The 13,398-nt window shown below is 42.9% G+C and overlaps 1 protein-coding gene across 1 annotated transcript; it reads left to right on the forward strand.

The window, feature by feature from the left end:
• The first annotated feature begins 3,884 nt into the window (after positions 1–3,884).
• Positions 3,885–8,476, forward strand: C9H16orf46 (chromosome 9 C16orf46 homolog). The gene is made up of 2 exons (XM_090062274.1): positions 3,885–4,063; positions 7,254–8,476. Exons 1-2 carry the CDS (start codon positions 3,935–3,937, stop codon positions 8,280–8,282), a joined length of 1,158 nt encoding a protein of 385 aa, XP_089918400.1. The 5' UTR covers positions 3,885–3,934; the 3' UTR covers positions 8,283–8,476.
• Positions 8,477–13,398: the final 4,922 nt, after the last annotated feature.

The following is a 13,398-nucleotide window of genomic DNA, read 5'->3' on the forward strand; positions in this document are numbered from 1 at the left end:
TTATGCTCAACATGGAGTCACTGCTAGCACAGGAGATATAGTTTCCATTTTCTAAGTTCTTGTTGCCAGGACCCCACAATGGGCTAAGGTTGCGATAGCAGAGAAAGTCCTCGGATCTAGGCTACAGCACGCTCCGTTTGGACAGAATTTTAAGAGACTGCAACTGCTAAAATACAAACTCCATTTTTCAAAGACATCAACTTACCAGAGGTGCAGCAAAATGCATAGCCTTCATTACATTTAAAAACCTTACTCCATGGCATGGGGGGGGGGTGTTAAAGAAAAGGGCATCACAATGTCCAGGTCCAGGGAGGTGATCCTCCCCCTCTATGCGGCACTGGTCAGGCCGCAGCTGGAGTACTGCGTCCAGTTCTGGGCGCCACACTTCAAGAGGGACGTGGACAATATGGAAAGAGTTCAGAGGAGGGCCACTCGTATGATCAGGGGTCAGCAGGGCAGGCCTTATGAGGATAGGCTACGGGACCTGAACCTGTTTAGCCTCCACAAGAGAAGGTTAAGGGGGGACCTTGTGGCCTGCTACAAACTGGTCAGGGGGGATCAGCAGGTATTGGGGGAGTCCCTGTTCCCCCGTGCGCTGCCAGGAGTGACCAGGAATAACGGTCACAAACTGGCGGAGGGTAAGTTTAGATTAGATATTAGGAGGCGCTACTTCACAGTCAGGGTGGCTAGGGCCTGAACCAGCTTCCAGGGGAAGTGGTGCAGGCTCCTAGCCTGGGGATTTTTAAAAGGAAGTTAGATGAGCACCTTGCCGGGGTCATCTGACCCCGGTGCTCTTTCCTGCTAAGGCAGGGGGTCGGACTAGATGATCTACCTAGGTCCCTTCCGACTCTAGCTACTATGAAACTATGAAACTATAATGTTTGTGCCAGCTGTATACCAGATTAATTTTGTTTTGGCCGAAACTTTGGCCCAGGGGGAGGGGAGATGTGTGGAAATCAGCTTGAGAGACACTCTAATGTGGAAAACATCACTCCATACAGGATTGATAAAGTTGTAAGCTACTGAAAATAGGGTTGGATAATGGGAAGTGTCAGGTAATTTTAACCTGAACAGGAAGTTCTGCAGTCTCGACTAGAATAAACATGTACACACAGATACACAATTTCTTTGAAGTGTGCAAGCTCTATTGCACTTACAGAAGCTGCACAATTGCATCCTGCTATAGACAGATTAGTTTGAGTCTGTAAGCATCCATATAGCTGTGTCATCTCTGACTTGTTCATGAACAGAACGGTTGGGTTTGAAAGTCTAACGTTTGTCTGGAGACGTTCGGTCTGTATTACTGTCTGAAGGATGTTATGAAGATCACCTACTGTTGAAAGCGTGGGGTTATTTTTTTTTTCTATGATATCTTTAGGATGTGAACCAGGACACTCTTCTAGGTGACAGTGTCAGCCAGCTCATTATGAAATCATTAGACTAGATCTTGACATCCGCCCCACACATCCCCAAGAGAAATATTCAGTACCTTTTTTATTGGAAAACATCATCTTAACAGAAAATCAATTTGAAAAGGGCTCGACTGAAAGAGGCCACTTGCAAAATTCTGAAAATGGTTTGTTAAGTTGTAGTCTATTTTAATCTATTGTGCTCACTAGGATTTCCAAGAGAACAGACATGTATCCAGTGCTGTGTCACTTTTCATTGGCATTAAAGTAACAATTAAAACCAAAACCCTCTCATTACTCCTTTTCTTGCATTATCTACTAGAGCATTCTCTTTAAAACCTGTTTTACTCTGTTGCTATATTACTGTGTAAATAAGAGGAGCTGAAGTACCTGGATTACTAGTAGGTCTCAGGGGGCTTTAATGTGGCGGCTTTAATGTGCAGTAACATATTCTACTGCGCATTAAAGCGTCATGGCAGAAACAGCGCTAATATACTAATGTACAGTAGAATTAGTCTACTGAGCATTAAGCATCACTGAAAAGGTGTTCACTTTTGCTCCAGTGCATTAAGGCAGCCTAATGTGCCTTTATGTAGTACCTCATATTAGAGGTATAAAACTTAATGTTCAGTAGTAAAAGTGCACTAATGAATGTGTAGATGTGCCTGGGGAGTTCCAGAATTGTAGATGAAACTGGGAGGAAAGTGAGACAGGGATGCCCCTATGCCGGTGCCTAAGAACTCTGTCTAGAACTGTAGGGGCCAAACTTTTTGGCAAGTGTGCCACGCATGCCACTCCAATACCCTTCCCCTGCTTAATCTGTTGCTTTGCTTGCTTCTCCGTGCTCCATGCTCCCTGCCCAATCTGTTGCTCTGCTTTCTAATCCGTGCCCTGCCTGTCCCCACATTCCTTGCTCCTTCCCCAGGCTGCTATTTGCCACGCAGGGGCTGCCTGTGTCAGCTGTGAGACATGTATCACAGGTTGGTCACTCCTGATCAACATGATAGACTTCACCTCTACACATTTCTAAAAATCACTAGATTATTGCAGTTGAAGCTCTTCATCAAATTAGTAAAAAAACCTGAATACCCAATTCAAGGACTGCAATGTCCATCCTTCTCATCCTACGGCATCCTGATCTCACCACTTCATGCAGTCCTATTGATCAACAGATACAGGCTGCATGAGTCATACTGCTGTAGTGAGGACATGTGATCTTAAATGTAGAAGAGTAAGTTTTCCCTGATAGGAGGGATACTATCCTCTAAACATAGATGAGACAGATTTTTTTTAAAAGATCCAAATAAGCCAAGAAGCTTTAGAATTGTCTTTTCTTGTTAGAGTTGACCTCAGCTCATGTCAAGTTGAATTTAACCTACTGCTTCTCATAATGCAGCCTGCACAGTTCAATTAAGCACCAACCATCTTTGTTGCTCTAAGTGATCAGCTTCAGAGTTCAGAAGAGAAAAACAAAAATACAACATTCGTCAAGGGGCCAACAGAGAAAAGAAAAACTGAGAACAAAAAGACTAGGTCCTGTTTTGTGTATCTTTATTCGTGCAAGCATTTCCACTGATTTCACAAGTGCTGTTTGCCTGAGGAAGGACCAAATTGTTTGAAAAAGTGTTAACGGCAGTGAGACCTTTACTGCAAACAGGTACACACAGAGTGAGGGAGCATAGGCAGTGGTGCATTGCAGCCTGCCTTTCCGCCTGCTCGGACACGGGCTTCACATCTGCGAGCGCCTGCACCGTCCTTCCAGCCGTCTTCTGGGAACCAGCCTTATCTCCCCATCTTCAGACCACAGAACAGCAGGGCCACCCAATGTGCCAGGCCTGCTGCAAATTAACCACCCCCTAATGTCACACCAATGCCCTCCCCTCGCCTGACCTGCTGCTCCGCCTTCTGCTCCACACTCCCTGCCCTTTCTGCTGCTCCGCTTCCCGCTCCGTTCCAACCGCTGCTCTGCTTTCCGGTTCCTGCTCAACCTGATGCTCTGCTTTCTGCTGCAATCCACTGGCCTACTTTCTGCTCCCCGCCTGATCCACAGCTCTGCTTTCTGCTCCCTGCCTGATCCACGGCTCTGCTGTCTGCTCCAATCCACTACCCTACTTTCTGCTCCCCGCCTGATCCATAGCTCTGCTTTCTGCTCCAATCCACTGATCTTTCTGTCCCCTGCCTGATCCACAGCTCTGCTGCCTGCTCCAATCCACTGCCTCGCTTTCTGCTCCCTGCCCGACTTGACGCTCTCTTTCCGCTCCAATCCACTGTCCTGCTTTTTCTTCCCCGCCTGATACACAGTTCTGCTTTCTGCTCCGTGCCCTACTCCACCCGTCCCCCAATCTCCCGCTTTTGCTTTCTGCACCCAACCTGCCACTCCGCTTTCCCCGCCCCCTTTCTCCTGGTCCCGCCCCACTTCGTTTGTGTCGCGCGCGCGCGCCGATCGCGCGTCACTTCCACTGCTTGCCCCGCCCCTGGCGGCGGCCCGTTGCCCGGGTGACGGGCCAGGCCGCCCGGGCCGGGCCATGGCGGGGGGCTGCGGCGGCAGCCGCGAGCGGGGCCACGTGCGGGCGCTGCTGGCCGACAGCGAGCGGCGGCGGCAGCAGGACGCGGCGGGCTGGGAGCGGGGGCTCGGCGCCGGCTGGGTCGCGGCGGTGAGTGGCCCCGGGGGGTGGGATCGGGTCCCCGACCCGTGTTACATTCATGGTGGCAACGACAGGGACATGCTGCCATGTCATGCGCCACGCCGTGGGGAACCAGCCACGACAACGTCTCACATGTAACGACCTGACATTCCATGCTGAACGCTGTTGTGGCTGGTTTGCATGCTGCACAGTGGAGCCTTAACTTTGCCCCTGGAAGCAAGGTTAAGGCCCTACAGTGCAGCTTCAAAAATTCCCCCCATTCCATACACACCACTTTTAAGATCCTGGGCACACAACACAGGCAGAGGACTTTTATCTCAGATCCCACAAACTGCAGATCCTGAACATGTGGCATGGCAGATGGTGTGGTTTTTGGGATCAGGGATAACGTTTTTCAAATCCCATTGCATTACCATCTGGCCTGGATGGCCCCTGGCAACAAAAGAAAGATAAAATTTAAGTAAGTGGATCAAGGATACTAATTAAGGGGAAAAGTTTCAGAGATGATGGTTATGATTTACCTTCAGAAAGGGGAGAACAAGAGGAAAACAAAGGACGACAAACCCTTTGTTGAACACTTTTGGTAGCAGAATGAAACATCAAGATCATTCTGTACAAAAGAACCAAAATCTACTAATCAGACAGTAGCTTTTACAATAGAATGACGTAGCAGGTGCTCCTCTGAACCCCTTAAGAATAAAAAGCTTTGGAGAACTGGCCATTTGCCATTTTTGTTTTCGGGACTGATCATTTTCCTTTACGTTTCCAGCTTTGGTAAGGGAGATCTACAGTTACCATTTTTACATTTACTAGTAGTGTAAGGGGTGGGAGGGAGGGGAAGTGGGTGGTGACTGGGGCAGCAGCCCTGGGTGCTGCATTTGTAGCGGGGGGCAAGGGCACAAAAATAGCCACTGCCCCAGCAGTGGCTGATCGCGCTGTCACAGTCAGCATAGCAGCCACCTGAGCTGCCCCAGGCACACGGCTTTCACCTGGCACTGCACCATGGCACAGGTCTGTGTAATACCAAAAATGTCATAAAACTTCAAGATATTTTCTCTCCTGCAGTAACAGTAAAAGCTGAATCAAACTGTACTAATAATAAATAACTAGCAGATATTACAGGGGTTCATGCCTTGCCATTATACAGTGATTTAGAAGCTTCTAAGACAACCATGGTAAATTATTTCTATACATTTTAAAATTGAAAGGCAGATATATTCAAGATTCCTAGTGCTAAATTGCTAGATTTTCTCAGCAGTGCAGTCTTCTAACTGGTGTTAACAGCTGCTTGTAGGATAGACCTTTCCAGATAGAAAAACCCATTTTCATAGTTAAAAACCACTAGGCAACCAGGTTTCACAGATGTTGGAACAAAACACTTTATAGCACAGTAAAGATATAAAATAATCTTTGTCATACAGAACATGTGTTCTTCTCAGTTGTGTTTGTTTTGATTACCTGATTTCAATAGACACCTGCAGTCTAAGTTCTTATGTACCTTGTGATAGTATTGGACACACGTGAGTTGTTGCTTACAAAATTTACGCACCTCTGAATTAGTCTAAGTTGCAACTCTCTGCCCTGCCTTATTCATGACTAACCCCATCTTTGATATAGTTGAGACTGAAATATTTTAAGTCTTTAAAGTGCATCTTTTTGAGTTTATTCTCTCGCCCATCCTTTCAGGATTTTAAACCTTAAGTTTTACTATAGCAATTTTTTCCCATTGGATTCCAGATAAAGCATATGTAGAGTTAACTATAAGAAGTTACCAGTCTGTACCACAGTAGAAATAACAAACTGACCACTTGAAAAATGAATACATTGATAATTATAGGAATAAAAGGCTTATATAGGCAGTAGTGTGAGAATGGGACCTTTATTTCTTCCAGAGGATTGAGGTGGACACAGGAGGGGGAAAAAATGGCATTTAACTGGGATTCATTTACGTTCAGAAATATATTTCCATATGCTTGGGTTTTAGTTCTGGCACAGAATTTTGTATTTAACATTCATTTTTAATAACCACCCCACAGTTCTTAGATTTATAATATAGAGGGAATTTATTCAGGTATAAAATACTGACATAACACACGGGACGCGGGGATCAGATTTTTGTTAGACACCGAGAGCAGGGCTTCGCTGTTGCCCATGGAACAATTTCTTGTGACCAGTTATTGCGATCTTCTATTCTGATGATTTAGTAGCATTTAACTGTATAACAGGACTTTATTTTCCCTCATTCCCTTCCAGTCATTGTTTTTTTGTTTTTGTTTTTAAATGTTTTCCCTTAATAAATGTGGGGAAATCGTTCCCTTTCTTGGGTTCTGGACTGTGGAACAAAGTAGCTTAACTTTTCTCTTCTCCCAGACTGGTTGCATAATCACTTATTTCTGCTGTATTCTGTCCTTTTTTTGTCTTAAGTTTACACCTGTGTTGTATGGTTATTCTTTCAATATTGGTATGAGTCAGTGTGAGTTGTATAAAATTCACTGTGGAGATGTAGGTTGCTTGTATAAAGTTCTGTAGAGAAATCTATTCCACTTAGTCACTTGCCAAATGAGGTTATTACCTTTAAGCATCATTCAGTACCAGGTGAGCAAATGCTCTTCTAGCCTGATGCTGCTGTGATCTACAAGAGATCTACATCCAAATAGATTTTACTTGGCTTTTGCTTTACTTGGTCAGCAGAGTCCATAATTTTTATTTTATTTTATTTTTTTTATAGTGGAGGCAATGCTTTCCATTTTAAACTGGTGTTTTAATTATTTCTCTTAGTTACATAAACTGGTATAGTTCAGTTTTCTTTCATACCTTTGGTTAGAGGAGTTAAGAAAAGGTGATACAACCCAAATCAAATCCACAGTGGAGGGAGAGGACTTTTCTCGTTTAGAGGTAACATAATTTGATTTGTTATTATCTTATGTTTTTTGCTGTCAGGCTTGCAGAGTCAGACTCTGGGTAGACTACCATTGCAAGCAAGACAGTCATGAAAACCTAGCCAATTTAAGACTTCTCGGAGTACAGCTTAAAAGGGACTTCCAAAACCACAAAATAACCTGGGGTTTTTTTTTGTTCTACTGTAAAAACTTGAATAGCTTGAGTGGTGCTACTTACTAGCAATGATTCTTACATCTTTCATTTCCTTTTTTGTGAAGTATCTAACTGCATTAGACTTAATGTACTTCTCTGTTGTCAGGTGCAAGGCTGGGGTAAAGCTGCTCCATTTGCCTGCCTACAGGTGCAAAAGAAAGTCAAGAAATCAAGGGCAAGTGAAGCTGTCAACAACAACTGCCTGATTTGCTCAGATATGATGCAAACCGCTGAAAAAAGTTTGGTCCTAGAAACCAAGCCCGCAAAAGAACAGTCAAAACCTAACAGCAAGTTCAGTACGTGTACTACAGAGGAGACTGCGTCAGAAAAGGAAGAGGTTCCAGTCCATCCAAGCGAGGCCATCTGCTGTTCTACCACAGATGGTGTTAAGAGAGAAGTTTGTAATGGCAAGTTTCACTCCCCTCAGGCCTTCCAAGGTGAAAAGAAAAGTTTGCCAATAAAGGAATTCAGCATATGGCATCTAGAAACATTGAAACATAAAGACAGGAAAAGCTATGAGCCTAGCGTGCCCAACACTGATAATGCCGAGTCTTTGTCAAAGCCATCGCTAGTTTTGCCACCAGTGAGAGATGCTGCTCCCAAGAATAACCCAGATGCTTCTTTAAAGAAGAATAAAGCAGTCTTCTCCCAGACAAAAATGCTCTATGGTACTTCAGAAGAGACTGCTTCTGACAGTCATGAATCTCAAACAGAGCAAAAGGGGGAAACAGGAATCGATGTTGTGAGTACTACAGTGAAGGAGAAAATGAAAATGAATGAATCATCCTATGTCCCAAGCCTGCCAAAGGCCTCCTTTCTGCAAGTGGACCCTGAGCCATTGCACTGGCATTGTGCTCTTTTGCCAGATAAAAAGACAGCAGTCACTTCTAATTCTGTCACTTTAAAAAAAAACTGTAATCTTGCCAGCATGCAATTTCTGCAAACAAGAGGATTACAGTACACAAAACAGGAGGCAATCAGGAGCCCTTTCACCAGTAACATCAGAAGCAGAAATCCAGAGGCCAAGCAAGGAAGTGAATCAAAGATACAGGAGCTCTCTCTGCTTTCTGGACTGTTGCCTTCCTTAACGGTCAGCCACGTTGCACTAACTCCACTGTCTTCTAAACTGACCTAACATTTTTTATATTGTAATTCCATGCCTTCTTTTTTTTTTTCTTTTTGTATTTGTTGGGCTCATTGTATGAGAAAAACAATTGAAGATACACACTAAATTCTGCTTCTGAGCACAACTATTCGTCAATTTTGTAGGTGTTATTGGTGTGTCAGTTTATAACACTATACTTTCAAATAGATTTACTTTTCAGTTAACAGATTAAAAAGTTCTGACTCCTTTGTTCTGGAGGTGGCTGAAATGCAGCTTCCTAATTCGGATGCAGCCCTTGCGCGGTATGATCGTGTGTGGAATTTTGGTACCCAATCCAGCTAAGCATCTAAGCTTAACTTCAAGTATATTCCTGATGCCATGTCTAGGAAGCAAGGCATTTAAGAGTGTTTTTAATTTAAGCACAGGATTAAGTGCTATTGAGTTCCATAGGCCTGAAGTGTTTGTACAAGCACTTTGCTGAGCTGAAGCTGAAAAAAATGCATTAGAAATAGTCCTTCACTGACCTGGAAAACAGCAGCTTTACTATAGGGCCATGACCAAATGATCAGTTATTTACCACTTTTTGTTTTCATTTGGTTTTAAGTATGATTTAAGATTTTCTCCTCATTTCTTTGCTTCCTTCCACATTTGACTAGCTTGTAACCCTTGACTTTTTTTAGTGAACAGGGATTTTTAGATAAAGTTTTGTCTGTCTGTTAAGTGAACAGTGTTTTAGTTTCACTTTAGTTTGCTGCTATAACTTAAAGTAACTTTGCATTCACAAAGTATGGCAGTTTAGATTAAATGCTTTTTCACATGCATACTACTACATCTTCCTCAGTCTACAAACCAGATTTTGTGCCACATAATTTTCTCCCTATTTTGATGCATTTGATACTACCTTAAAAGCAAACCGGGCGGTAGGGCAGCCCCAGGAGGGAGACAGCCAGCTCTGTCCCATTCCTGCTGCCATAGCTGCACCTAGCAAGGCGCTGCCCACACAGCAGGTACTGGGGCCTGCACCAGGGCAGGCCAGGCAGGATCCCCCATCAGGCCTGCCCACGGCTAGGAGTGGGGCCACGCAGGTGGGGAAATACCCACGTGGTGGCTCTGCTGCTTGCTCCCAAGGAAGGTAGTAAAGCCCCAGCTGAGTCCCCACAGGCCACCGCTTTTGTAGCCCCCTCCCCTGCGGTCCCAGTGTCTATGGTTGCAGTGCTCCAACCCACACCCAGGTACAAGTTTAAATATTTACAAATATACATATTTAAATAATTTGCAGTTTAAATATGCAGAGTTAGATTGTTTCTATACCCAGTCCACCAACATTCTTGAGCGAGTTTGCTGGTCCGTAGTATAAAAAAGGTTGGGAACCACTGATCTAATGCAGCTTAATGTCTTCACTCACCTTTATAGCCAGAGGAGAGTAAATAGTTTCAGAAGCCCTTAGTAAACAGAGAATGTGTTTTTTTTATTGCAACATGAAGAAAGCCATCACTGCTTTATAACATGGTTAGGCCTTCAGTTTGACCTCTCAAATCTGCAAGATAGCACTTGAAACAATAAAGCATTGTTAGTTTGGAGAGAAGAGTGCCGCCTACTGAAAGCCCATATTTTTAATCCCTGCTTTGGAGAATTCACTGTGCTACATTTCAGTGATAAGCACTCAGCTCTACCCTGAGATTAATTAATTTTCTTTCTCTGGTTACGTTTTACTCCAGTGATTATGGTAAATAAGCAGAACTGTTTAAAAACTTGGAGCAGTGACTGGTGGCAAATTGCATCCCTTGGTATAAATAAATAAATAGAGAGCGTAGAATTCTGCAGGTAATATTTTTGTATGAGTTCGGGATGGAGTAGTAGGATCACCCCCAAGTAATTGAGAAAGAAAGTGTCATTTCCGATTCAAATCTTGCAAACCTTACTGGGGAAAAAAAATGCATAGTCATGTCTGCTTACAGGATTTGCAAGTTACTTCACTAGGGCTTGCACTTAAACAATGATGATGGAATTTGCCTCATCTTTCCAGTAAAGGCTTCCCACAGTTCATTAAAATTTTAAGTTCTTTTTTATAGCAGTTAGTATCAGGTATTCCGCTGTGTGTGCTTATGACTAAGTGTGGGAATCTGAGAGCAACTGTGAGAGACATTTACATATAAGCCCAGACAGAAGTGTGAAAGTGAGCGCTGCTTTACCTACCTTCTGTTCTGTGAAATAATGGCTATTACAGCATGTCGTTGCATAGAATAACCAAATCATTTGAATTCTAAGGTTGGTTTACAAATACTATAATTTGAATCAGGAACATGGTGCCCATGATATTAGTGTAGGAAGAGGAGAAAAGAGTCATTTATAAAGATATCTGACTATAAGTTACCTCTGCTGTTGTAGAGGAAAGTCAGAGTTGACTGCAGCATTCAGCATTTTGCTCATTTAAATGCCCTTGCCTTTGGAAGTCTCAACCAGTAACCAGCTGAGGTCAGTAGCTCCATTTTATCTTAGTTGTTTCCAGGCATCAAGGCAGTAGAAAGTCAACAAGTCTGTCATAACAGTTTCATAGGCATGATAATATATTGACAGAATAGAGACCTTGGCAAAGTCTGTTTTCTTTTCCCCAGTGCTCATGCTAGAATTGTCCTTCAATCTTCCCAGGTTTGCACTGTTATCCTACATCTTTACTGCTTGGTGATTTAGAAACTTCCTAGATGGGAAGACAAAATGTGATCTGCCTTATTTTTATGGTTCTAATTAAAGCTTTAGGATGAAACTCACTACTGATACATACCATGGGCCACTGCATAAAATGAGGAGATGCGTTTTACTACAGAACAAGGTACCTCCCTGACCAGGAATCTGTCGGGGAACAATCTATCCAGGCATCATCAGCCACGGGCTGGATCTGGCTGCCTGCATGCATGCAGGGGGCTGATCTGAAGCGGCTGCTTTAAAGTGGTGACTTCAAGAAAGCCTCCTGCTCTGTGCCCTTGCCAACTTTGTTTCCAATTGGTGTTCACCATGGTTTTCAGTGGCACCTCTTAAGCAGAGGAGGGCAGAGAGATTGGCAATCCAGACCTCTGAAAGGTTGATGACCCCTGACCTAGGATGTTTCCGAAGCAGCGCTGCAGAGGGAAGTTTTCTCTCTCCTAGTCTCCAACACAATGTTCTAGTTTTAAAACAAAACAAAAAAGCCCTGTTCTGAGGCAAGCAGTAGAAATTAAGAGCAAATAAAATCCTTCACAAACAGTACAAAAGGCGAAACAGTTCAAACATCTGCTTCTGGTCCTCACACAATACTTTATTTGCTCTTCACTAGCTAGCAATATTGAAACGCATGTACAAGGCAGATGTAAATACTAACATTTCCAAGTTTTGAAAGGAAGGATGTTGTTTATTGTTCAGACAAGAGAAAATGCCATGCCCCAGTGAGAATACGGAAAAGTGACCTATTGTATTACTTATGAACTAAGAGGAAGCAAAGCCAAACATCCATGCTCATTAGAGTAATTAAATAAAATAGCATTCACTGGATGTCAAGATGTAACATAGGGTAAACAATTTGACATTAAAGGAAAGTTTGAGGGTAGAGTAAAAAAACAGGTTCGGTTCCAAGTTTTATGGGTGTATTAACAAGTTACTCTTAAAGATTTGTTTTAAAAGAGCCAAATGTCTTGGTTATTCTTTGTACTTTGTTTTCACTATGAGGACTCATTACTTTTCTAGGTCTAACTTGGTTAGGATTTAGGAACAAAAGACTTTTATTGGGCATTTTAAGAGCAGCTTTAGTAAAATGCAAGTAATATTAATGAATACAAGTATTTAAAAAAGTAAAGTAGTAGAAAGAGTAGAAAGGCAAATAGAATAGTAAAAGGAAATAATTATTCTCCAGTACCCAGAGAAAATGACCGTCATCTTTCAGTTTGTAAAGGGAAATGTGTTGCTTGTGTATCCATTGTGCAAATTCAAATGCAGGATAACACCGCAACTCAGTGGAGCTCTAATATACTCAATTACTCCCTTATATAATTATAAACAGCAACATTTTGCACTGTAGTAAGCCGTAGTGTCCCATAGCCCTCATGTTTCAAAGGCAGCAGGCCAGGGTCTGATATCAGTTGCTTCTCAGAAAATAGAAAATTTTGATTTTATAAGCATTATTACTGTCTGGCATCTCAGCACTCAAAACAATAATGAATCGAGGCTTACACTACTCATAAGATAGGGACATATCAATTTTACAGATGCAGAACTTGGGCCATACAGAGGGCAAGAGACTTGAACAAAGTCCCACACTGGAAGTCTGTGACGGGAGTCTAGAACAGAACCCAGATCCATAGTCTTGCACATCCTGTGCGCCAACAATAAGACCCCCCATTTCCTTCTGCCCACTTTCTTCAGTGGAACTGTTCTGGATGTAGGATGGTAAGGCTGAAATCAGAAATTGCCCTGACAAGCAGAATGTGTACATGCTTTATAGCTGCCTGGGTGAATTTGGACTGTCCTAAAGTGTGAGGAGTTACAAGAATCTTCCTCATAAGTGAGCTACAGCTTCCTACAGGTGAGGATTTTATGGTAAAAAAGGGGTGGTCATTGAAGCCTTTGTAAAACTGACAATGTCAAATTCATACAAGAGGTAGAAAGAGGTTTCTACTGGAGTAGGATAGGCATCAGGAGGTGACAGCCATGGAATAGTCATGCTTCTGGCTAACTGCTCCAAAAGACACAAATGAAGCGGGCTATATAACCTGTATTGCAAACTTGGACTCGTCAGAAGAACTGAGAAAAGGATTTTTTTTTAAATGAGGTAGAGAAGAACAAGCCGTCTACATCTGGGATGTTTCGATCCCAAAGAAGATTCAAAAGAATTGTACTCTTTTAATCTCAATACTATAACACACTTAGCAACTACCTGGATAATTATTTTACTATCAGTAATGGAGATTTAATATGCTTTTGTGTTCCAGGTAAAACGTTGGGGTAAAGGTGCTCCTGTCACTTGCCATGAAGTACACAGCAAGTCCAAAAAACCAATGGCAAGCAAAACAGTTACTTACCTATCATGCATAGATCTTGTGCCAGCTACTGACAGAGATGTGGCCCAGACAACTAAGTCTACAGAAACATCAAAAATTAATTTAAAATTGCCTACATG

This window comes from Crocodylus siamensis, chromosome 9 (assembly GCF_052110815.1).
Source record: "Crocodylus siamensis isolate JL-2025a chromosome 9, ASM5211081v1, whole genome shotgun sequence".
Lineage (NCBI taxonomy): Eukaryota > Metazoa > Chordata > Crocodylia > Crocodylidae > Crocodylus > Crocodylus siamensis.

Bases quoted from the DNA above. Each gene is read 5' to 3' on its own strand.
- C9H16orf46 (XM_090062274.1), top strand. From the start codon at position 3,935: ATGGCGGGGGGCTGCGGCGGCAGCCGCGAGCGGGGCCACGTGCGGGCG. The intron at 4,064-7,253 runs GTGAGTGGCCCC...CTCTGTTGTCAG, and splicing joins GCGCCGGCTGGGTCGCGGCG to GTGCAAGGCTGGGGTAAAGC.